The sequence below is a fragment of the Macaca mulatta genome, chromosome 2, assembly GCF_049350105.2.
Source record: "Macaca mulatta isolate MMU2019108-1 chromosome 2, T2T-MMU8v2.0, whole genome shotgun sequence".
Classification (NCBI taxonomy): Eukaryota; Metazoa; Chordata; class Mammalia; order Primates; family Cercopithecidae; genus Macaca; species Macaca mulatta.
The window spans coordinates 148,508,926-148,533,318 of NC_133407.1; the positions used below are offsets into that span (position 1 = coordinate 148,508,926).

General features: G+C 50.9%; 2 protein-coding genes across 17 annotated transcripts in view; both read left to right on the forward strand.

Moving 5' to 3' along the window:
• The window catches only part of CPNE9 (copine family member 9), a 28,114-nt gene extending 22,221 nt beyond the window's left edge, over positions 1–5,893 (forward strand). Inside the window, exons 18-21 of the mRNA XM_015130308.3 lie at positions 2,309–2,411; positions 3,023–3,080; positions 3,470–3,543; positions 5,492–5,893. Coding sequence (XP_014985794.3) covers positions 2,309–2,411; positions 3,023–3,080; positions 3,470–3,543; positions 5,492–5,677 — 421 coding nt within the window. The 3' untranslated portion in view covers positions 5,678–5,893. The remainder of the gene's footprint in view (positions 1–2,308; positions 2,412–3,022; positions 3,081–3,469; positions 3,544–5,491) is intronic.
• Positions 5,894–7,703: 1,810 nt separating this feature from the next.
• Positions 7,704–23,845, forward strand: BRPF1 (bromodomain and PHD finger containing 1). 16 transcript variants are annotated; one of them, XM_001094039.4, is made up of 14 exons: positions 7,704–8,129; positions 10,132–10,740; positions 14,995–15,954; positions 16,799–16,961; positions 17,335–17,466; positions 17,870–18,016; positions 18,788–19,097; positions 19,422–19,745; positions 20,068–20,352; positions 20,852–20,999; positions 21,409–21,545; positions 21,648–21,766; positions 22,138–22,292; positions 22,999–23,845. In XM_001094039.4, exons 2-14 carry the CDS (start codon positions 10,142–10,144, stop codon positions 23,180–23,182), a joined length of 3,663 nt encoding a protein of 1,220 aa, XP_001094039.2. In that variant the 5' UTR covers positions 7,704–8,129; positions 10,132–10,141; the 3' UTR covers positions 23,183–23,845. The 16 variants fall into 16 exon arrangements, with proteins under 16 accessions (XP_001094039.2, XP_014985790.2, XP_001094152.2 ...); XM_015130304.3 differs by having other exon boundaries at positions 19,425–19,745; XM_001094152.4 differs by having other exon boundaries at positions 17,870–17,998.
• Positions 23,846–24,393: the final 548 nt, after the last annotated feature.

Here is a 24,393-nt window from a genome sequence, read left to right on the forward strand (position 1 = left end):
GCCTGGGCAACAGAGCGAGACTGTCGCAAAAAAAAAAAAAAAAGAGGATCATGACCCACTCCCACTCTGGGCCCTGGGCAAACTGAGCCAAAATTATTTTATTACTTTATTTTTATTTTTATTTCAGTTGGGGTCTTACTCTGTCTCCCAGACTGGAGTGCAGTGGTGCCATCATGGCTCACTGGGCTCATGCAATCCTCCTGACTCAGCCTCCTGAGTAGCTGAGACTATAGGCACATGCCACCAAGCCCAGTTAATTTTAATTTTTTTCGTAGAGACCAGGCCTCACTATGTTGCCCACGCTGTTCTCAAACTCTTGGTCTCAAGTGATTCTCCTGCCTTAGCCTCCCAAAGTGCTCGGATTACAGGCGTGAGCCTCCCCACCTGTCCCCAAAGCTATTTTATAATTCTACGCCCTCTCTGTGCCTTTCCTCACATTTTGAGATCAGGTTTCAATACAGCACCATCCAATAGCACTTTCTGCAATGACGGAAAAGTTCTGCATCTGTGCAGGCCAATATGGTATTCACCAGCCACATATGGATATGGAGCACGTGAAAGTAGCTAGGGTGGCCAAGGAACTGAATGTTTAATTATATTTAATTAATTTAAATTTCAATAGCCACATGCAGCTAAGGCTACCTTACTGGACAGCACAGCTCCATCCTTTCCAATCTGCACAGGACTGGAGACTGGAAGTCAAGAGACCAAGGTCTCCCACTACCTTTGTGCCCTCTCTAGGTCTTTTTTTTTTTTTTTTTTGAATATGCATAATAAAGGGACTGGACTCAATAACTTCTGACATCCTTTTCAAGTGGAAAAAAAATCTTGGCTTCAAAGACTGGTGAGAGAAGGAAAAGGAGCTCTGGAAGCAGCTATTAGATTGACCAGGGAAGGACTGCACGGGGCCCAACAGCCCAGGCAATGAGATGTGGTCGGCAGAGAGGAGAAGGGAGAGAGAAATGTAGGGGAGAGGGAAGCAAGGAAACCCTCAGCCTTTGCTCTTGCTCGTGTATAAACATCAAAATCTTGCCAGGGGTTGATAAACCCCTGTGTGTCTAAGCTCTGTGCTTCCTCAGCCACATGGCCCACTCTGCTTCCCTCAATTTCTGACCTCCACACAGGGGAGTTGTCGTTTAGCCCCACTCTAGTGCCTTTGGCCTTACTGTTCCCCCTTCCTAGAAAGATCCTCCTCCTCTTTCATTTAGCCTCTCTATCCTCAAACATCACTTCCTTAAAGAAACCTTCGCTGACCTTCTGGGTCACATCAGGATCCCATTTGTCTGTCTGTCTGTCTGTCTATCTATCTATCTATCTATCTATCTATCTATCTATCTATCTATCAATCAATGATAGAGTCTCACTCTTGTCACCCAGCCTGGAGTGCAGTGGCGCAATCTCAGCTCACTATAACCTCCGCCTCCTGGGTTCAAGGACTCTCCTGCCTCGGCCTCCCGAGTAGCTGGGATTACAGGCATCCACCACCATGCCTGGCTAGTTTTTGTATTTTTCATAGAGACAAGGTTTCACCATGTTGGCCAGGCTGGTCTCAAATCCTTGGCCTCAAGTGATCCGCCCACCTCGGCCTCCCAAAGTGCTGGGATTACAGGCATGAGCCACTGCACCCGGCCAGGATCCCCTCTGGCACCCTGTCATAGCAGTGTCCCTTCCATCACAGCACTCATCACAGTGGTAATTTTACACATTTTTGTGTGATTCTTGGATTAATGTCTGCCTCACTCAAGAGGGCTGGGATGGATTTATTTTTTCTCCTCATGTATCTCCAGTGTCTACCATAGTAAGTGTTCAATAAATATTACTGAAGGCAGGCTAGGCATGGTGGCTCACGCCTGTAATCCCAGCACTTTGAAAGGCTGAGGCAGGCAGATCACTTGAGGTCAGGAGTTTGAGACCAGCCCACAACATGGTGAAACCCCATCTCTACTAAAAATATAAAAATTAACCAGGTATGGTGGCACACACCTGTAGTCCCAGCTACTCGGGAGGCTGAGGCAGGAGCATCATCTGAGCCTGGGACGTGGAGGTTGCAGTGAGCTGAGATCGCACCACTGCACTCCAGCCTGGGCAACAGGGTGAGACTCTGTCTCAAAAAAAAAAAAAAAGGTGTGTGTATATATATACATATATGCAGGCAGGGGCAGGCTGCCAGGTCTGGGGAAGGAGCATGGGTTTCAGAAGCCCCAGGTCTTGCCCACTGCCCACACAATGGCTGTGGAAGCTCTGGGGGTAAGGTATTCCTGTGGCCTGTCTGGCTTTCATCTGGATTCTGATTTGGCCTCTCATCCAGGGCTGCAGCCAAGATCTCTGATGGTTCCCAGTACTACGTTCTGCTCATCATCACTGATGGGGTCATCTCTGACATGACACAGACCAAGGAGGCCATCGTCAGCGTGAGTCTGAGGAGGAGGGCTTGGCAGGGAAGAGTAATGTCAATACTGTGAAGGGGCTGAGATTTTATCCTACTTGCAAGCTAACAAGTTAGCCTGCCAGTTTCATGGATGCTGGCAGAAGACACAAGACTCTTGGATTAGAGACAGAGGACTTTGATTTCCAGCAAAAGCAGTAGCTGGAGTATTAGCATTTGCTTGAATTCTCTAAGTCCCAGTTCCCACTGGATGATGTGAAGTGGGACAGATGACACTTGCAGCCACTGTGGGTTGCATTACAGAAGAGGAACCCTGAGCTTAGGGAACTTGAGTCTTTTATAATGGACAGTAAGCATGCTTGCCTTTTGTTCCAAAGATCTCCAGGGAGACCTTGTTTTAAAACTATATTGGACAGTATGCAAATATGCCCTCTGCTCTAGAGGAAAATACTGTATTTTTCAAGGCTGCTTGATATAGAAACATCCTTCAAAAAGTAGTCTGGGGCAGAAAGAATCAATGCCTCTGCTTACAAAATGTGCAGAACTATGACACACATACTCAGAGAACTGTCTGCCAACAGTCACCTCCCTGGTGATGGCTGCTTGCCCCAACCGTTCACCCTCCTTCCCCCACAGGCCTCCTCATTGCCCATGTCTATCATTATCGTCGGTGTAGGACCAGCCATGTTTGAGGGTGAGTAGGAAGGGGTGTCCCTGAGTGGGACTAAGAACTAAGGAGAAAAGTGGGAGGGGGTCGGGTACTTGGGCCTGCCTCACAGAAGAGACAAGGTAAGATACCCCTGTGTGAAGCCTTGGCCAAGTCACAGACCTTCTCTGAACCTGTTTCCTTATCAGAATCAAGGCTGATGATACTAATATTTCCCCTGGGGTTCCTGGGAGGACGGGCTGCCTGGGAGGCATAATAATAATAATAATAACTCCATAACAAAGCCTGATATCTGTAGGACTTGATCACAAGCATTAGGCATTCTTCTGATGACTCCAAAGGGGAGCTCAAAGGGAGGGGGCAACATGGGGGTGGGGCTGGAGAGGCCAATCAGCTGAGGGGTGTCTTTTCTGCAGCAATGGAAGAGTTGGATGGTGATGATGTGCGCGTGTCCTCTAGAGGACGCTACGCAGAGCGGGACATCGTTCAGGTAGACCTGACCTGGGAGAGGTTGCGGAGCTGAGAGGCACAGTGAGAAGAAGAGGCTAAGTTGGGAGCCACTCACACTTACTGCCTTCTCAGTCTCCTACTTTTTTCCCCATCACTCTTTCATCCTTTCTCATTCATTGAATACATCCTTTTTGATAAATAGGAAGGTTGCTGCAGCCTTGGTGCATCCATGGTGTAAGTCGGGAGGTCCCCAAGGCCCCTGCCCTCTAGTGGAGGCAACCAACAATAAATAATCACGCAAATAAATATCTCATTAGATTGTGATAAGTACTCCAGAGGAATAGCAAATGCCACTGTGAGAGCCTGTAACAGGGACCTAACATAGGTACAGTAGTCAGGAAACGGTTCTTTAGCTTGCTGAGACCAAAGGGAGGTGATAAGCATTACAGGGAGAGGAGCAGCATGTGAGAAGGCTCTGAGGCCCAGAAGAACTGGCCCAATCAACAAAAATGCAGAAGCTAGGGTAGCAGGATCATACTGAGTGTGAGGAGGGAGGCAAAATTTGGGGGTTTGTTATAAAAGAATTGGAAAGCTCTTGAAGGATTTTACATAGGGGAGTGAGATGGCATTTTTAAAAGGATCTCTCTAGCTGCTGCATGGTGGGTGGACAGTAAGAGGGCAAGAGAAAAGGCAAGTAGACTCATTAGTGAGGAAGCCTTTGAAGTAGTAGAGGGCGGTGATAAAGATCTAGCTGGAAGCAGTGGGGAGGGAGAGAAAGTGGCAGGTTCAAAAGATATTTAAGAAGAAAATGTTACAAGACTTGATGATTAGATGATGATGGGGAGTGAGGGGGGCTGTAATCCCAGCACTTTGGGAGGCTGAGGCAGGTGGACCACCTGAGGTTGGGAGTTCGAAACCAGCCTGACCAACATGGAGAAACCTTGTCTCTACTAAAAATACAAAATTAGCCGGGCGTGGTGGTGCATGTCTGTAATCCCAGCTACTCGGGAGGCTGAGGCAGGAGAATCACTTGAACCTGGGGGGAAGCGGAGGTTGCGGTGAGCCGAGATCGCACCATTGCACTCCAGCCTGGGCAACAAGAGTGAAACTCCGTCTCAAAAGAAAAAAAATAAATAAAAATAAAACATAATTTTTTGAAAAGAGGTCATGGATGGATATATACATTTGGCAGTCATTAGGAAACAGATTTTCTTTTGTTTTTTTCTCCCTTATCAGCCCCTCTCCCCCCATACCTTATTTCTTCTTCTCCGCTCCCCAAGACCCTCTCCTAGGCCTCTCTCTCTTCCCAGCCCCTTCTCACAGACTCCTCCTCCTTCTTGCCCCAACTCCATCTCTCTGGCCTCCTCCTGTTCTCAGGATCCCTTCTCCCTGGTCCCTGCCCCTTTTCTCCCCTGATCCCTCCTTTCCAGTCTCCCTCCCTACCTCCTGGCCTGCTCTACTTCCTTCCAGGGAACAATTTTTAAAGTCATGGAAGTGTATGAAATCATCCAGGAAGAGAGCTGAGAGAGAGAAGGGACCAGGTTTAGAGAGCAGGTAGACCCAGAGGAATGGTGGTGGGAGTGGGGAGCTTCAAGAAAGGTAAGCAAGAAGCCAGAAAAGTGTGGTGTCAAGAGTGGGATGTGTCCAGAAGAATTATGGTCAAATGTAATGGAAAGCTAAAGAGAAGTCAAGCAAGATGAGGACTAAAAATTACTGTTCACTGGACTGATTTAGAAACACAGGGCCACTGACGACATCAGCAAGAGCAGTTTCAATGGCCTGTGTGAAGCCAAACTGGAGTGGGTTGAGGGTGGAAAAAAAAGTAGGTGGAGAGAAAGCAAATGTACAAAACTGTTCAAGATGTGGGGAGGGAGATACTATGATAGTTGGAAAGAGATGCTGGAGATCAAAAAACAAGCCTCCCAGCTGTACCCCCATGCCCTCTCTCCTGGTCATGGCTTCTCTCTTCTTGTCTGTGCCTGACCCAGTTCGTCCCATTCCGAGACTATGTTGACCGGTCGGGGAACCAGGTGTTGAGCATGGCCCGACTGGCCAAGGATGTGCTGGCCGAGATCCCGGAGCAGCTGCTGTCCTATATGCGCACCAGAGACATCCAGCCTCGGCCCCCACCCCCTGCCAACCCCAGCCCGACCCCAGCTCCAGAGCAGCCCTGAGGATTCCACATATCCAATGCCTCACAGTCTGCTCGTCTGCTCACCCACTGCTTCTGCTTTAAGCCAGAGGCACCTGGAACCCTGGACCTCACTGGGAGGACCAACTTGGAGGATCGATGCTGGCTGATAAGCCCTCCGCCTCCTTGCCTGCAGAGGGCCTGGCACTATCACCACCTCCCTGCCTTCATGCCAATAATAAAGCTGATCTTCACTCCACCTCTGTCTCATGCATACTGGGGAAGGAAGACTATGGGACCCAAGGACTGGGGCCACATCAAGAAGGGGGAAACCAGGATGGCTTCAGCTAGATTCATCCCCATCCTAACGCGTTCATCCAATCACTTCTTCATACATTCTTCAAAGACTTTAATAAGTGAAACTTGGTATGTTTTCCTCAGGAGAGAGGCCCACAGTTGTTTTTTTCTTTTTTCCATAAAATCCGAATCCTGCACATGGCCCAAAGTTTTCACCAGATTCTCAAACGAATTCCTGACCACTAAAGGAGATGACTTAGTATAACTCTGCTTTGATCCATTTATTCTGAGTTATTTTAATAAGGATAATAATATAATATTTTCTTTGAACATTCACTACAAGTCAAACCGTGTGCTAGGTGATTTACAAGCATCACCTCATTTAATTCTCACAACTACTCTGTGAGAACAGGTACTATATATTATTCCCACTTTACACATAAGGAAACTGAGGCTCTGAGAGGATGAATCATTTGTTTAAGAGAATTCATCAGTTTGACTTCAGATTCCAAGATCTTAATCAGCAAACCTCTTCCTGGCATGTCGATTTTATTGGGATGGTTTTTAGAAAACAGACATTTTAGTGGGTCAAATGCAAAGTTTGCATTAAGATAAGAGAGAAGCTTTCAGATGCTTTGGACTTTGTCGCAGAACCCTAGAAGACCCTTTCACGCTCCTCTTTGATGACAAAACTGGAGTATTATTTAAGGATGTCTCCCCTGCCATCCAAGTTCTCTGAAACCCTCAAGAGCTAGCAATAGAATTTTCGAGCTCTGTTTTACAAATAAGGAACTTGAAGAACTGAACTTGCCCACGTTCACATTGCTAGGAGGTGGCCCACTCACATTAAATCAGCTGTTTTGGCACCATCTTCCAACCAGCAACCCGCAGCACATCCGTGCCAACCCACAGAGTTCCCGCCGCTTTACCAGACACAAGCCCTTTCACACCCACCGGCCCCAAACCAGCCCCTTCTCTCAGACCCATACCTTTTCTCTAGCACCTCTCCTTTACTTTTTCCGAGTTTCTTCCCTTTCCTTCTGTCACGCCCCGTTATCCCTAATCGGTCCCGCCCTTTCCACACAGCTCCGCCCGCTGCCTTCCCAAGCCTCGCCTACTCCCTTCAGCCTCGCGTCGTTTTTTCCAACTCTGTTCTTTATTTCTAGTCCAGCTCCACTTTCCAGACTCGTCCAAAGCTCCGCCCTTTCTCTCATGAGTACTCCTCTTCTGTTTAACCCCACTTTTTACCTCGCTATTCTAACAGGGCCCCCGCTGTACAGTAGCCCCGCCCCCTCCTCACAAGCCCCGCCCCACAGACCCGTCTAATTTCCAGCCCCGCCCCGGTCCTACCCACAACTCCCGGTCCCTTAGGCTCCAGCTCCCATCCCTCTTGCTCCCGGCCCTGCCCCCAGTCCCGCCCCGTGACTCTGGCCCCGCCTCACCGCCTTCCTCCGAGACCAAGGCCAGGTCCCTCCCGCAGCCGCGGCGCCAGCAGGAGGCAGGGAGCGGAGAGGGAGGAGGCAGAGGGGGAGGGGAGAAGGGCGGGCTCCTCACCCCCAGCCCCGCGCTCACCGTCCGTGGCTGCAGATTCGCCACAAACCGCCCGACGACCCCGGATCCCGAATACGGTGACTTCAGTCTCCAGAAACTCCACTCTAAAATGAGAGAGCTAGAGAAGCCCTGTGGGGCGTCCAGGGTCCTTTCTGAATCCCAGAGAACGGTCTTTCGAGCCTCAGCAGGCGGGCGGGGATCCGTGGCGAAAGTGCAACTCAGCAGCGCCGCGGAGCCACGTTTACCCTGCGCAGACGCCGTCGCCGCCGCTGCTGCCGCCGCCGCTGCCACAGCCTTTGCCGCCACGGTCTCCGCCGCCGCTGTCCTCGCGCTGCCTCTGGGAGCCTCCATTGTTCCAGCGGCGCCCGGTCCCGAGACCGGGCATCCTAAGGGCTCGCGAAACGGGCGGCTGCCGACGGAGTTGAGACCCCAGGGCGCCGGCGGGACCGGGAGCGGCAGGGGTCAGCGCAAGAATCCCGGGGAGCCGGGACCAAAGCGTGGGGCGGCAGGGGGCCGAGGTGGCGAGGTCTAAGGTCTCCGGAGTTGGGGCTCCCCCTTCCCGGCCCGACTTTCCCCGCCGGCCTCCCCAAGTGGGGTCGGAGCCCCGGCGGGCGCCCCCGGCGATGAGCCCGGACTCGAGGTGGCCGGTGAGTGCGGGCCTGGGACCAGGGCGGGAGTGGCCGGCAGGGAAGGGGTAGGCTACGTTCGTGGGGCGCGCACTGAGCCGCGTGGCCCGGGAGCCTCTCTGGCAACTCCAGCTGGGAGAACTGACAGTGCATTGCTTCCCAGCAGGCATCCCGGGGCAACAGTATGTCTTTCGGGGCTGCTCTGGCCAGTGGCAGGAGGGGAGCCTTGTTTCACTTGTTACACTTCCACAAAGGGGAAACGCCGCCGCATCCGGAGAGTGGGCTGCGGGCACTGCCGGGGCCCAGCCCTATCCCTCCGGCCCCCGCCCCCTACTTCCTCCAGCCCCCTGAGCTTCTGGGGCAGATGCAGCCGCCATTCTCCTTGGGCCCTCCCCACGGGCTTTCTGGTCACAGTTCTCGTCTCCGTCGCCTGTGCCTCTGCTGCCGGGTTCCAAGGGGAGATTGCCGGATTCACTGTGCTGCTTTGGGAGCCATTCACCCGGGACCCAGCTTGGAAAGAGGAGAGCTTGTTTGTGCTTCGGTTGGTTTGTGTTTAAAGACACAGCCGCAGGTAGGAAGTAGAAGAGAGTTGCAGTTGGACGTGTAGCGTTACTGATGTGATAGTCAGGAGCTGTTGACAGAAGAGCTGGAGCAGCCCACTTGCCTGGTTAAGGCACAGGTGGAGAGGCCAAGAGGGGTTATTTTGTCAGGGAGCTCATGATAGCCCTGCCCTGCTGGGATGGTGCCAAGCCCCTAGCTGAATTGTTGAACTCAACTAGGCCGAGAGAAATTGGGGCAGTCTCTGACCAAGCTGGGCTTCCTGAGGCCTGGTGCCATCTGCTGTCTACACTCACCCAGGAATGTTGGGGAGGGGGAAGGGAGGGCCCCTGCGGACCACCGTGGAGCTGAGCATGCCTAGATTGTCGCGTTCGTGTTTGTACCCTTAGGGTCTGGCACTTGGTAGTCACTCAGTTAATGTTGCGTGAGTGGGTGAAGAGCTCAAATGTAATACAGGCTGCTGTCACTGACTAAATGATCTCAGTTTTCACTTTATTTCACAGTACATCTCCTACCCAGTTCCAGGGCCAGGCTCCCCATAAAGACCTCAAAAGTAAATGAATTCTTTCTGTGATCCAGTGATTTCTGCAGGAGTCCAATGCTAAAGCATTGGCCACCCATTCAGCCTTCTACATGGCCTTCATCCCATCTGAGCTCTCAATCTGGTGATCCCCTCATTCAGCTATTTGTTCAACAGGTCGTTCATTCGTTCACCAAAAACTGAGTGTCCACTGCATGCTAGGTACTGGGGATACAGAGGTGGATAGGCTCTCTTGTCTTTACTACACAGCTCCCAGTACAGAGGGGAGACAATTTTCAGTATGTCAAGTGCTGTGGTAGAGGTGAGAATGGAATGCTGTGGAAACAGCTCCCCATGGGAGAGTCAGAGAAGTTGTGTCAGAAGTGACATTTGAGCTGGTTTTTTGAAGAACGAGTAGGAGCCTACCAGTCAGAAAAGGATGGAAGGCATTCCAAATAGAGATCATTTTGCAGGAATGAGAGGTTATAACATTCAGGGAATGGTAGGTTCCCCTGTGTAGACAAAAACAGCTGTAACTTGTAAAAAGAATCTGGAAAGGAGGACTAGGGCCAGAAAGTGAAAGGAGCTCTTTGAATGGCATTATAGAGAATTTGAATATTATCTTGAAGGAACTGGGGAGCATCAGGAGGCTTTTAGTGAAGAGACTGTCATGATCATTACTACCTGGTAGAAAGATCACTCTCCTATATGATGTGAGATTGGGCTAGAGGAGTTGAGACATAGGGCAGGATAACCAGGCAAGAGGTGATGAGGGCCCAGATCCGGGCCATGGTGGAGGAGATGGCATTTGGAGACACTGTAGAGGTAGGCTGGCCAGGACCTAGTGACTCCAAGTGAGGGGGAGGACTGGAAAGACTGGGGTCTCTGGTGCAAATGGCCAGGAACTCATCCCCAGCCTTATGCTAACTGATCTGTGTATTCTAGATGTGACAGCATGGGGGTGGACTTTGATGTGAAGACTTTCTGCCACAACTTGCGGGCGACTAAGCCACCGTACGAGTGCCCGGTGGAGACCTGCCGAAAGGTCTACAAGAGTTACAGTGGTATTGAGTACCACCTGTACCACTATGACCACGACAACCCACCACCACCACAACAGACTCCACTCCGCAAGCACAAGAAGAAGGGGCGCCAGTCACGCCCAGCCAACAAGCAGTCACCCAGCCCCTCAGAGGTCTCACAGTCACCAGGCCGTGAGGTGATGAGCTATGCACAGGCCCAGCGCATGGTGGAGGTGGACTTGCATGGCCGCGTCCACCGCATCAGCATCTTTGACAACCTGGATGTGGTGTCAGAGGATGAGGAAGCCCCCGAGGAGGCCCCTGAGAATGGCAGCAACAAGGAGAACACTGAGACACCAGCTGCTACTCCCAAGTCAGGCAAACATAAGAACAAGGAGAAGCGCAAGGACTCTAACCATCATCACCACCACAATGTTTCTGCGAGCACCACTCCCAAGCTGCCAGAGGTGGTCTATCGGGAGCTGGAACAAGACACCCCTGATGCCCCACCCCGGCCAACTTCCTATTACCGGTAAGGCCACCTCTACCTTGCAGCTCTGGAAAACTGATCAAGCAGGGCTCAGGAGCCAGAGAGAGGTGAGAGGCACAGATAGAAGAGTGGTGGGAATAAAGAATAGTGAAAGAACACTGAGTTTGCCAGGGCAGTGAGTGGAATGGTATCCTACTAATGGTGGCACTTACTCTACAGTGCCACACACCACTCCTTTATTTTTTTCTCACAACTCTCAGGTAGATATTTTTCTCATTTCACAGATGAGGAAACTATGGTCAAGAAAGAATGCCAAATTTATCTTCTTTTTCTTTTTTTTTTTTGAGACAGGGTCTGGCTCTGTCACCCAACCTGGAGTGCAGTGGCACGATCTTGGCTCACCCCAACTTCCGCCCCCCGTGCTTAAGTGATCCTCCCACTCAGCCTCCTGAATATCTGCAACTAAAGGCGCATGCCATCATGCCCAGCTAGTTTTTAAAATTTTTTGTAGAGATGGGGTTTCACCACGTTGCCTAGGCTGGTCTTGAATTCCTGGGCTCAAGCGATCCACCCACCTCAGCCTCCCAAAGTGCTGGGATTATAGCATGAGCCACTGTGCCCGGCCAGACTTATCTAAAATCACATGCCAGTAGATAGCTGAACTGGGGTTCAAACCCAGGTCCTTCTGACTCCATAGCTGTACTGTTTCCACTGTGGCAAAACATCCTGTTTCTGATTCCTGGCCCTCTCCATTTCATTACTGAATGACCTTGGGAAATGCATCCAACTTAAGGTGTTTTAAGGACCCCATCTGCAGAGCAGATACAGTATTTCTCTGCCTCCCTAAAGGTATAGGATCACTGATTTCATAAGGTACTAAAACCACTTTGTAAATCTGCAGAGGTAATTCTCCCACTATTTGTTTTGTTATTGTCATTTGTCCTTTAACATGTTTAAGCGGTATTTTATGCTTAAGCAACATTTAATACTCCTCCAGTGGCCCTTTTATTTTTGTCATTTAATCGTTTGTTTAACATGAGGTAAAAGGTGAAGGGATGTGGGGGGCAGTGTGGTGGTGAAACTACATGGAGAAATCCTGGCTGAAGGATGGCACGAAAACCAAGTGTAAAACCTCTCTGAAAGTTGGCATCCAAGGCAAAAAAGGCATTCTGATGAGTTAATTTGCCAAGAGTGGTAAGTTTGTTGTCAGCTAATTAGAAGGCCTGATCTCTGAGGAGGATTTGTCATAAAGGCTTTTATATGAAAAGCATTTTTTACCAAAAGTGCAGTCCACATGATGTTATTCCTCCATTCTTTTTTTCCGTTTTTCTCTTTTTGAGATGGAGTCTCACTCTATTGCCAGGCTGGAGTACAATGGCGCGATCTCGGCTCACTGCAACCTCCGCTGGGTTCAAGCAATTCTCGTGCCTCAGCCTCCCAAGTAGCGGGGATTACAGGCACGTGCCACCACATCCAACTAATTTCTGTGTTTTTAGTAGAGATGGGGTTTCACCATGTTGGCCAGGATGGTCTCGATCTCCTGACCTCGTGATCTGCCCGCCTCAGCCTCCCAAAGTGCTGGGATTACAGGCATGAGCCACCCACTGCGCCTGGCCTAAACCTCAATTCTTTAAAAGCAAATCTGGGAACGCAAGCAGTATGGCCGGTAGCACTTTCTTCTCTCTACTATTAGAATTTAAGCCCATCTCCCTCTTCCTCTCCCATTCTTTCATCTTTTCAGTCCAATTCCACTTCCTTCTGGCTTTCCACGGTCTTTCTCTTTTCTGTTCACACTGACTACCATACCCACCTCTGCCCCACTCCTAACACACAGACCCCTCTTTGGACTTCCCCTCCCTCCCAGTGGCCCTTGAGCTCTCTGTGCTCTAACAGGCAGCCAAGTCCAGCTCATTAGCTGCTTTTCTTCCTCCCTCCACTTAGATTCACTCTTCTTTCTGGGGATCAGATCTGTTCTTTAGGGGAGCAGTTTTCAGCAGGTGCACTGCAAACAACTGGGAGGTGTATTGCATGGAATTTGTTACCACTGTTGGTAAAACTGCCCAAGTTTTGGAAATGACTTACTTTCTATAGAAATTGAGAAGATTTGAGGTCACCTCTCTAATAGCATCACTTTCTTTTGCTTGCATTCTGATATGCTTCCTTGAGGGGGAGAGAGAGGGTGGCATGTCAGCTGGTGTGCCAGGAATTACACGACATGCAGCCTACCTTATCTGTACTGCAGCCTGTAATCTGGGTGCCTGTGGGAGTGTGTTATGCACCATCACATAATGTCACGTGTGTCATGGCAGAGAAAAGGGTGAGAATTGGTGCTGAAGAGAGCTGGTGCCAAGGCCTAGAAGAAGCCAGATGGTTCACACCATCCATGAGTCATACCCTTGTTCAAAGATAGGGATGTTGCAGTCACCTTGGGGAAGAGGTAAAGGGCTAAAAAGGAAGAAGCTGCTTCCTACAATGTTTCAGTCTCTCTCCTCCCTTCCACCCCCAAAATGCCTTTCAAATGAACAGTGATGAGTGCCTGTATCTGTATGGCGAATCAGACACAATCCCCACTTCTGTTGTGTAGTGGAGAAGTTAGACACATAAACAGCTATAATGCTAGGAAGGTGGATAAGGGCCATACAAAAACTAATAACATTTATTGAGTGTTTGCTGCACACCAGGCACTGTCCTAAGCACTTTACCTGCATTAACTCATTTAATGCTCACAATTGCTGTGTGAAATAGGTTCAGATTAGCATCACCACTTTACAGATGAACAAACAAGGCTCAGGGAGCTTAGCTCACTTGCCCTCTGTTAGACAGGACCCAGGCAGTGTGGCTCCAGCACCTGTGTGTCCCGGCCCACTCTAGCAGCCAAAGTCCCATTTCCCACATGAGAGGAGAAACAGGAGCTAATGTTTTTCTAGGACCTGCTGTGTGCCATTTGACTTAGCTCATTCATTTTTAAAAACAACTTTTTAATAAAAAGATAAATGTTTATATTCGCACGCGTCTGTATGTGGTCACATGTGACTTAGTGGTTAGGTGGCATTTTACACCAAGGTGCTCACACTTCCTTCCGTGGGCCTGCTGGGGACTGCTGGAGCCTGATGGGGTGGTAGGCACCAGGCAAGGTACTATATAAATAAATGTAAAGGCCAAGAGTTTGTAGCCTATTCATTTTTATAATTCCACATAATCCTGACAGCATCTTTGTGAGTAGGTAGTATTATCCTCATTCTGTCATCAATAAAACTGAGGTTCAGAACAGCAGTGATGTCCTGAAAGTCACAAAATGGCAGAGCCAGGATTCAAATCCGGTTTACTTAGAAGCCAAAGCCCCATTCTTTCCTTTGTACCCTGTAGTTCACAGTGCCAGAGTCTAGGCTACCTATAGCATGGCAGGCAAGGAGCACCTTCTCTGTGTGACAAGCACCTAGAGCAGCCCTTAATTCCAGGCCTGTTGGCACAGTAAGTGATACAGGGTGGACATTAAGAGCACTGGGGCTGGAGGTTGAATGCCTCTGCCATTCCCTTGTTATGTGACCTATCTGTGTTTTGATTAACTTCTCAAAGCTTAAGTTTTATCATCTACAAAATGAGGACAATAAGAACACTAACTCTATGGCTGTGGTAAGAATAAATGTAATAGTTAAGCACAATGCCTGGCTCATAGTAAATCCTCAGTAAACCTTAGCTATTATAATTGTTATCTCCCAAGGCTATCCAGTGAACAAACATAGCACCTAGAGTTTGATGGAGCTTTGAGCTGATGTTGGCACCAGCTGAGAGAAGACCCACGGCAGCTCTAGTCGAGGCCCTGCCCACCAGTGCTAAAACAACTTGTATGTAATTTGTCAGTGACATCCAATGACCTTCCTTCTTCCCTGATTCTTCATACCATCATCTGGACCACTCCAAGGGGTACTAGCTGCCCCACCTTCCTCCTTTTAGAGGAGGCTGGCCACGCCTCTGCAACCCAAAGAAGATGGTGTCACATATAGCAGCTAGGACATGAGCTTTGCAGTGGCAGGTCTGGGTTCACATCCCAGCTCCACCACTTTCTCACAGGTGAGCTGGGGCCAGGCGATTAACCTTCCAAGCCTTAGGTTTCCTTTTCAGCAAAATAGAAATGATGATAGTACCTATAATATCTGAAGTTAAGGTGAGGATGAAATGAGACAACACATCTGAAGGGCACAGGCACAGAGTAAGTGCTCAGTGGCAAATGACCCACCTTCTTTAAGGGAGGGAAGTCTCAACCATGTGATGCTGAGCTCCCTGTGTGTACCATAGGTACATCGAGAAGTCTGCAGAGGAGCTGGACGAGGAAGTAGAGTATGACATGGACGAGGAGGACTACATCTGGCTGGATATCATGAATGAGCGTCGGAAGACAGAGGGTGTAAGTCCCATCCCGCAGGAGATCTTTGAGTACCTAATGGACCGACTAGAGAAGGAGTCGTACTTTGAGAGTCATAATAAAGGCGACCCCAATGCGCTAGTGGATGAGGATGCTGTTTGCTGTATCTGCAATGATGGTGAGTGCCAGAACAGCAATGTCATCCTCTTCTGTGACATGTGCAACCTGGCCGTGCACCAGGAGTGCTACGGTGTCCCCTATATCCCTGAGGGCCAGTGGCTATGCCGCCGTTGCCTGCAGTCACCCTCTCGTGCTGTGGATTGTGCCCTGTGCCCCAACAAGGGTGGTGCCTTCAAGCAGACAGATGACGGTCGCTGGGCCCATGTGGTGTGTGCCTTGTGGATCCCTGAGGTCTGCTTCGCCAACACGGTCTTCCTAGAGCCTATTGACAGCATTGAGCACATCCCACCAGCTCGCTGGAAGCTCACCTGCTACATTTGCAAACAACGGGGCTCAGGGGCCTGCATCCAGTGCCACAAGGCCAACTGTTACACAGCTTTCCATGTGACATGCGCCCAGCAGGCTGGCCTTTACATGAAGATGGAGCCTGTGCGGGAGACAGGCGCCAACGGCACCTCTTTCAGTGTCCGCAAGACAGCCTACTGCGACATCCACACGCCTCCAGGTTCAGCACGCCGACTGCCTGCCCTGTCGCACAGCGAGGGTGAGGAAGATGAAGATGAGGAAGAGGATGAGGGTAAGGGCTGGAGCTCAGAGAAAGTCAAGAAGGCCAAGGCCAAGTCCCGGATCAAAATGAAGAAGGCACGGAAGATCCTGGCAGAGAAGCGGGCAGCAGCACCTGTGGTGTCAGTGCCCTGCATCCCACCACACAGGTATGTGGGGAGCCGGTGGACCGGCAGGTGAGGGAGAAAGCCTTCTGGAGAGGAGCTGGCAGCCTCCTGAGTGGAATAGCAGGGCTGGGCTATCTTCTTCCCAGGAGTGGAATGTCAGGGCTGGACTATCTTCCCAGGAGCTGCATAGAAGTTAAAAAGAACATATTTTCAAAAGAGATAGTTGTCTTTAGCAGGTCACCTGACTTAAGAGCCAGAAATGTCAACTTTTATCTGGCATAGCTAACAGGTGTTTTGAACTGCCCTTCATTTTGATGGTGTGGTTTGTTAAGTTGGGATGGAAGAGGATGGAACTGCCACTGGCAGCAATGGAAAAAGTGGTCTGATTATGAAGAAACAAATAGAATGAAAACGGGGAAGGGGAAGCTCAAGAAGTTGTGAAGTGGTTACTGCCTCTCATGTGGGCTGTGATGGCCAGGGGTTTTTTCAGTTCTCTCGTGCCATTTATTTGATTTACTATATGTTTCTGCTATACAGTTGTACTTCATCTTAAAACCTTCAAAGGCTTAGTCTCAGTGGGGCTCTCAGGGTCAAATAGTACTCTGGGCTGCCGTGACTACAGCAGTCTTCGGGGCAGAAGTCCCTGATCCCAGGTATACAGGGTTAGGGATCTGGTTTAGTGATGGGAGCTTGGTTTCCTGTCTGCTGTGGTACCATTGATGGCACCACTCTTTCTTCCTTGCCTTAAGTCCAGAGTCCCAGGCCTTTTGGACAAGAGATACTCTCCCTTCATCCCCATTCAGGAACTCTCACTGGCCAGAGACCCTTGCTCTGCTTAAGAGAATCAGGGCCCAACAGGTTTTACTCTTTGTTTCCTGCCTCCTAGGCTTAGTAAAATCACCAACCGCCTGACAATCCAAAGGAAGAGCCAGTTCATGCAGAGGCTGCACAGCTACTGGACACTGAAGCGGCAGTCACGGAATGGGGTCCCATTGCTACGTCGCCTGCAGACACACCTGCAGTCTCAGAGGAACTGTGACCAAGTCGGGGTACTGTGTCCAGTTCCCTGTGGGCTCTGGGAACTAGGGCCAGGGGGATGAAAACCAAAATTTGCAACTGTAGTTTCCAGTGTCAGAGGGTTTAGACTCTTTCCTCCTTTAAGCTCGCCCTCAAGCCAGGATCAGCGTGGAATCCTCAGTGAAAGGATGTTGTTCCTATGTGTTTATGTATTCATTCAACAAACACCAGGCATTTATTCTGCCAGGCCTTGGGGACACACAGATTGAGGCACTACCAATAAATTGCTGTGCTCCCTCTTTTGGCTTGACCTGCCCTTGACCTGAGTTTCCTGGGCTCTCTTATCCCTGCTGACCTTTCCTCTGGCTTTCTAATCATTCCCTGATCTTCCTTTTGCCTCTGCAGAGAGATTCTGAGGATAAGAACTGGGCCCTTAAAGAACAGCTCAAGTCCTGGCAGCGGCTCCGGCATGATTTAGAGCGAGCTCGGCTGCTGGTGGAATTGATCCGCAAGCGGGAAAAACTCAAAAGGGAGACGGTGAGTGATCCTGGGCCAGCCCTATTTTATAAAGGAGAAAACAGACCCAGGAGAAGGAAAAGTGTGTGTCCGTCAGCCAAATAGCAGCAGGGCTGACGCTAGAGTCAGGTCTCCTGGTTCTTGGTGTGCTTTTAAAAGGTCTACTGGAAGCAGAATGTCACAGGAGCGTATGAACAGAATCCTCAGTGACATAGGTAGTTGATGCTGGTAGTTCAAGAAAGGGGGAGACCAGAATCGTTGGTGCAAGTTTCTTGTATCTCATAGAAGGTAGACCTGTATGAGTGCACCCAGCTGTGAGGGTGGGAAAGAAGGTGGCTTCCCAGGCCAGCTGGGACCATATCCTCAGATGTCTCTGCCACTGGACTGGCCGGGGCCTGGCTGATCAGGCCTTTTTCTGTGTTAGATCAAAGTTCAGCAGATTGCCATGGAGATGCAGCTGACCCCTTTCCTCATCCTCCTTCGCAAAACCTTGGAGCAGCTCCAAGAGAAGGACACAGGCAACATCTTCAGCGAGCCGGTCCCTCTGTCTGAGGTAACCGAATTGGACGAAGTAAGAATCCCTTCCCCTCACTCCACCTTCTCTCTGTTCCTCTCCCAATTGGACCCCTGCTGCAGGTCTGGGCCAGGGACTAGATGGGGACCTTGAAGAGAGGGGCTGGTGGCTCTGGGGCAGGATGAACTGGAGCCACATGTATCACCTGGACTCTGTCTTGTCCCTGTTACACCCCAAGGGCCCAGAATGGGAGGCAGTCTGCACTCCTTCCCCAGAGGCAGGGACTGAGTCTGCCAAATGAATAATCCCAGGGCAGGAAGACACTTTCGGGGTGCTGAACCCTAGAACGGAGACTTTAGAAGGCTCAGCACCTAAAGAACCAGCTCTGAAGCCCTAGGTCCTGACTGGCAGACTCTTCTCTCTAAAAGGTATAAAATGAGAGGTCTGAGGCAGCAGCCTCCTTATAAGTTACTGTTAAGTAAAAGGAGCTCTAGGAATGCAAGGTGGTGTTTATTTTCAGAGGAGTCCCCAAGCCATTTTCTTACTAAAGCCTCATGTAGTCTAAAAAGTATATTTGGCTCTACTTTCATGATTTTCTAGGAGAGGAAAAGTAGGCCCAGAGAGGTGAAGAGACTTGCCAAAGTCACACAGCTTGTGACTGGTAAAGTCAGGACCAGAATTCAGCTTTCCTTTCGCCTGTGCTATATGCCTGATTCTAACTGATGGGAGGAGGTTGCTGGATGTATTTCAGGGGGGCTTGTTAGGAGCAGGGTTCGGGGCAATGAGGAGGATATCTCTACTTAAAACAAACTTGCCCTGCCCTCCCAGGTACCTGACTACCTAGACCACATCAAAAAGCCCATGGACTTTTTCACCATGAAGCAGAACTTGGAGGCTTACCGCTATCTGAATTTTGATGATTTTGAGGAGGACTTCAACCTCATCGTCAGCAACTGCCTCAAGTATAACGCCAAGGACACCATCTTCTACCGGGCAGCAGTGCGGCTTCGTGAGCAGGGTGGTGCTGTGCTCCGCCAGGCCCGGCGCCAGGCAGAAAAAATGGGCATTGACTTTGAGACGGGCATGCATATCCCCCACAGCCTGACTGGAGATGAGGCCACACACCACACTGAAGATGGTGGGTGATATGTCACACACACATATAAGAGGCCAATGCCAGGGATGGACAGCTTTCCAAAAGTCCCCTCCTGGGAGCAGGCAGTGTAGGCAGAAAGCAGCTAGGCTGAGCAGTGGCACACTATCCCCAGGAATGCTCCCCAAGAAGCCAGACTGGGTGAATGGATAGCAGTGCCCATCATTCCACATCTTGGTGCTGCTATTTTACAGCTGTTCCTGGTGAGAAGCCGAGGAGGGATGAGTGGGTTTCTTGCTGCCTGCCCAGGTTCAAGGGGCCCTGAGGGCTGCCCTGAGTCTGACCTTTCCCCTCCAACCTTACTCCTAGCAGCTGAGGAAGAGCGGCTGGTCTTGCTGGAGAACCAGAAGCACCTGCCAGTGGAAGAGCAGCTGAAGCTGCTTCTGGAGCGGCTGGACGAAGTGAATGCCAGCAAGCAGAGTGTGGGCCGCTCACGGCGTGCAAAGATGATCAAGAAAGAGATGACGGCACTGCGGCGGAAGCTTGCCCACCAGCGAGAGACTGCACGTGATGGGCCTGAGCGGCACGGCCCTTCGAGCCGGGGCAGTCTGACACCCCACCCGGCAGCCTGTGACAAGGATGGGCAGACAGATAGTGCCGCAGAGGAGAGCAGCAGCCAGGAGACAAGCAAAGGTCTGAATCCCATGGCAAGGTGGACCCCAAAGCAAGTCAGACTTTGGCTCTGCAGCACACACTCAACCCCTGCCATTCCCCAGGCAGAGGTCCCTCCTACACAGCTAGCTGTACTTTCTCCCTCATTCCCCAATCAGGGGCCTCTTAGCTGCCTCTCTGGCTATTTGTATAAGAGTTAATGTTCCAAATTCCAAGCCCCTAAAATGATCTCCCCAACTTTAGCTGGAGTAATGACCCTATATACCCAGGGCATGACCCTGGATATCTACCTTTCTCAAATCAGGCCCCTCACCAACTCTCCTTCTTTCTTTCTCTGCTCCAGGCCTGGGTCCCAACATGTCCTCAACCCCCGCACATGAGGTGGGCAGGAGAACCTCAGTTCTGTTCTCCAAAAAGAACCCGAAGACAGCTGGACCGCCCAAGAGGCCGGGCCGGCCCCCCAAAAACCGGGAGAGCCAGATGACCCCCAGCCACGGAGGCAGTCCTGTGGGGCCCCCCCAGCTCCCCATCATGAGCTCCCTGCGTCAGCGCAAGCGGGGTAGGAGCCCCCGGCCCAGTTCGAGTTCAGACAGCGACAGTGATAAGTCCACAGAAGACCCCCCAATGGGTGAGCCTTACCATCACCCAGCGCCCCAAGAGAGTGAGCAAAGCTGCCATTCTTCCCAGCATACTCCCAGTTACCCCTTTATTCGCCCATAAAAGAGAGAGCTAGAAGGGCCCTTAGGAATCCTTTAACTCCACTCACTCATCTTACAATTGGGAAAACTGAGGCCCAGAGACACTATGACCCAGCTAGAGTCCCACCCAGGGCCCCCCGCCTCCATTGTATCACTTTACCTTTTCTCTTCTCACCTTCCTTGGGGATCCTCTACCCTTTAAGCCGTTTGTGTCCTAAAGCCAGTAACTGCCACGGGAAGCAAGGGGTGGGGCAGGGCTGTGGCCAACTGTGGTAGACACTGCCCAGAGCTAGCTCTGCTGGCAAAAGTTGGAGGAATTTTCCAGCACAGAAGGGGAACCCAAGCTCCAAGTCCCTCTTACCTCCATGTCATCTCTGATCTACATCTTCCTGACCGGTTCCTTCCCTCCTCCCTTTCCCTTCAACCAAGACTTACCAGCCAATGGCTTCAGCGGTGGAAACCAGCCAGTGAAGAAGAGTTTCTTGGTATACCGTAATGACTGCAGCCTTCCCCGGAGCAGCTCAGACTCTGAGTCCAGCAGCAGTAGCAGTAGCAGCGCTGCCTCAGACCGGACCAGGTACCAGCCCTCCAGATCAAGGCCAGCCTCAGGGGATGCCCTTCCAGGGCTCTTTGGCCTTTCTAGGTTTCCCTGTTGGAAGTGGGGTGGCTGCCATCTCAGTCTAGGTTAAGATGACTCAAACTCAAGGTTCTCTGTTAAATAAATCAGTGTTACCATTAATGGAACAGAGAGAACCATCCTGGGTTAAGGTGATGATTAGAGTATGCACTCCTGCCGCCACTGCTCAGTCTAACGCACCTCAGGTCACCAGCCTAGCCCCTGTGGGTGTTTGAATTTGAAATTCCTCATACAGCCACTGCTTTCCAAAAGTCTCAGACCCTGAGGGCTTTAAGAGCAGAGGGCACATACCATGCTGTTCGCCATTCTTCCCCTCCTTTGAGCTGAGCTCCCATTGTCTTGTCCACAGCACAACACCCTCAAAACAAGGCCGGGGTAAACCAACCTTCTCTCGGGGCACCTTCCCAGAGGACAGCAGTGAGGATACCTCAGGCACTGAGAATGAGGCCTACTCCGTGGGCACTGGCCGCGGCGTGGGCCACAGCAGTAAGTTCCCTTGCCCAAGGCCAGGGATGCTGGGGACCCAGTGTCAGGGCCTCGCCAGCCCCCCAGCTGCTGATCCACCCCCTCTCCCCCATTCCTGTGAAGTGGTAAGGAAGAGTCTGGGCCGGGGAGCTGGCTGGCTGTCAGAGGATGAGGACTCCCCGCTGGATGCTCTGGACCTCGTGTGGGCCAAATGCCGAGGGTATCCATCATACCCAGCTCTGGTATGCTCCGCTTCTGTTCTTAGGCCCCTTGCTTTCCAATCCCAGAATACAGATTCACAGTTAGCAAACTTTTCCTACTCCCTGCTGAGCTATGGGGCACAGTTTCTTGGCAAGGTGTACTGGTGGGCAGATACAGCTTGAGTACCACTTAGAGGCTCCTACTCAGTTTCTCCATCTCTCCCTTTTCCTTCTCTTTGCTCCTTGGGCTCTGAAATAATGTAGCGTGGAAAGAAGCTGAGGGTCAGCATTGCAGTTCTGGTAGCATGATAACCTTTCTGTCCCCACTTCAGACGTACTCTTTAAGTTCTTGAGGAGGGCAAGCCTTGGGAGGACGTGGACTGAACCAAACTGGGCTCTTATTACACCCTCAGATCATTGATCCAAAGATGCCCCGAGAAGGTATGTTCCACCATGGAGTTCCCATCCCTGTGCCCCCACTGGAGGTGCTGAAACTTGGGGAGCAGATGACCCAGGAAGCCCGAGAGCATCTCTACCTCGTCCTCTTCTTTGACAACAAACGAACCTGGTAAGGAGGGGAGCATTTGGTGTGACTCACAGCCACAGATGCAGCCCTGTGTGGTATGGAGGCAGACTGCCAGGAAACTCCAGCAACAGGCAGACTGGGCTAGCATAAGTCAGTGGGGGAGGGACTTAGAACAGTTTTTTGAGCGAAAGGGTTGTGTCGACCATGTGTCTGAGAGGCTGAGTGGGCACTAGAGGACAAACAGCTGTAGCTAGAAACCAAAGGACCATCAGAGACTATGACAAATATAGAGGTGGCTCCCACCCAGACTCAGATGGCTTCTAGACTTAGTTTTCCCACCTCTGCCTCCATGGTGACAAAATGAGGATAAGGCAGGCATAAACATTCAGGCTCTGAATCCCTCTTCTGTCATATTTGCACATGTAGTCTTTTTGGTAGTTGTCTGCAGAGGATATTCAGTGTCAGTGAAGTCTGCCTAGAGCCTCAGGGTAACTACTTCTGGTGAGGTCAGGGCGCCTCCTTTTTGTACCCATAAATACCCTGTGGTTACCCTCCCGCTGCCACCACACAGTATAACCGTTGACTGGGCTCTTTCATCTCTAGACCATGAGCACTCCTTTGAGGGCAGGGACCATCACAGAGTCTGCCCAGAGTGGGTGCTTGGGCAGTATACTTAAGTGAATAGAGGAGGAAGGCTGGTCCTTAGTCTCCCTGAGATGATTTATTTGATCTTCACCTTGTCCTATAGGCAGTGGCTGCCGAGGACCAAGCTGGTTCCTCTGGGTGTGAACCAGGACCTAGACAAGGAGAAGATGCTGGAGGGCCGCAAGTCCAACATCCGCAAGTCAGTACAGATCGCCTACCACAGGGCTCTGCAGCACCGCAGCAAGGTGCAAGGCGAGCAGAGCAGTGAGACCAGCGATAGTGATTGATACTGCTCAACACAGCCCAACCTACACAGGGTCACACAACCCTGTGACCTCTCTCCTCCCCTTTGCTCACTGTCCTGGAGTGGCACCGGCCTCTGCACTGACTCATTTCTGGTCTTGGGGCCAGTCTCAGGGGAAGCTGGGTGGGGGAGGTCCCTCCTGCCCTAAGTGCAGCTGGACTGTACAGAACACTCCAAGGGCCAGTGGCAGTTCAGTGCAAGGAGAGGGAGGGCCCACAGGTCAGAAAGAGCTCCAGAGACCTCACAGCATTGTAGGGCGGGGTGGTGGGCCAAAGTTAGGACACTGCATAAAACAGGCCATCCCACCACCTCTACCTGCTCATGCCAGGAGAATCTATAACTGCCTAGAGGCCTGAGGCCCCTGCCAGTGGTGAGGTGAGCGGGCATCTGTCCAGCCTGGAAGAGGGGCACTAGGTGACTCCCTCCCCTGCTGTTGTAAATAACTGTAATTATCGGAGAATTTAAATTATTCTCATTTGTAACTGCGTTTCCGGGTCGCGCCAGAGTCATTTGGTACAAAAAAAAAAAAAAAAAAAGACTGGGGCCTGTCCCCATTTCCCTTCTCTTTCCCATAGATTCCCCCACCTTTCAAACTGGTTTGTATTTATTTCAAAGGAAGAAAATATATTGATTCTTAGAAAATAAACTGTCTTTTTAGAATTCTTTGTTCTTCCCCCCTGCCAGGGCAAAGGGGATACAAAGGGAGGTTCTGTGCCCCAGGGATGACACATAATTGGGCCCAAGTGGTTGCTGACTGCTGTGCATGCTACATTTATAAGACATAGCAGAGAGCCCCCGTTACCCATGCATGGAGTGAGTGGCAGGCCCTGTGCTAAGCACCTTTAGACACTCAGCTTTGCGTAATCCTTGCAATAACTACAGGGAGTTTAATAATAGGCTGGTTATCTCCACAAAGATGCTGAGGTTTCAAAAAATTATCTTGCCTACAGTTCCTACAGTTCCTAGTTCCTACAACTAGGAAGGTACAGAGCTAGAATTGGAACCCAGGTCTGTTTGCAAAGCTGGCTCTTCAACCAGTATGCTGAACTGCCAGGGGAAGAGTCAACTGTTGATTCCTTCTTGGCCCTCAGAGGCCTCAAGTCCTTTGCCAATGGCATGGCCCAAGTGTTTCAGCATCACTGCAGCTGAGACCTTCCCCACTGCTTAACCGGAGACAGAGCAGGGATGGAGAGG

Bases quoted from the DNA above. Each gene is read 5' to 3' on its own strand.
- BRPF1 (XM_015130299.3), top strand. From the start codon at position 10,142: ATGGGGGTGGACTTTGATGTGAAGACTTTCTGCCACAACTTGCGGGCG. The intron at 20,353-20,851 runs GTGAGCCTTACC...CCTTCAACCAAG, and splicing joins CACAGAAGACCCCCCAATGG to ACTTACCAGCCAATGGCTTC. The intron at 21,767-22,137 runs GTATGCTCCGCT...TTACACCCTCAG, and splicing joins ATCCATCATACCCAGCTCTG to ATCATTGATCCAAAGATGCC.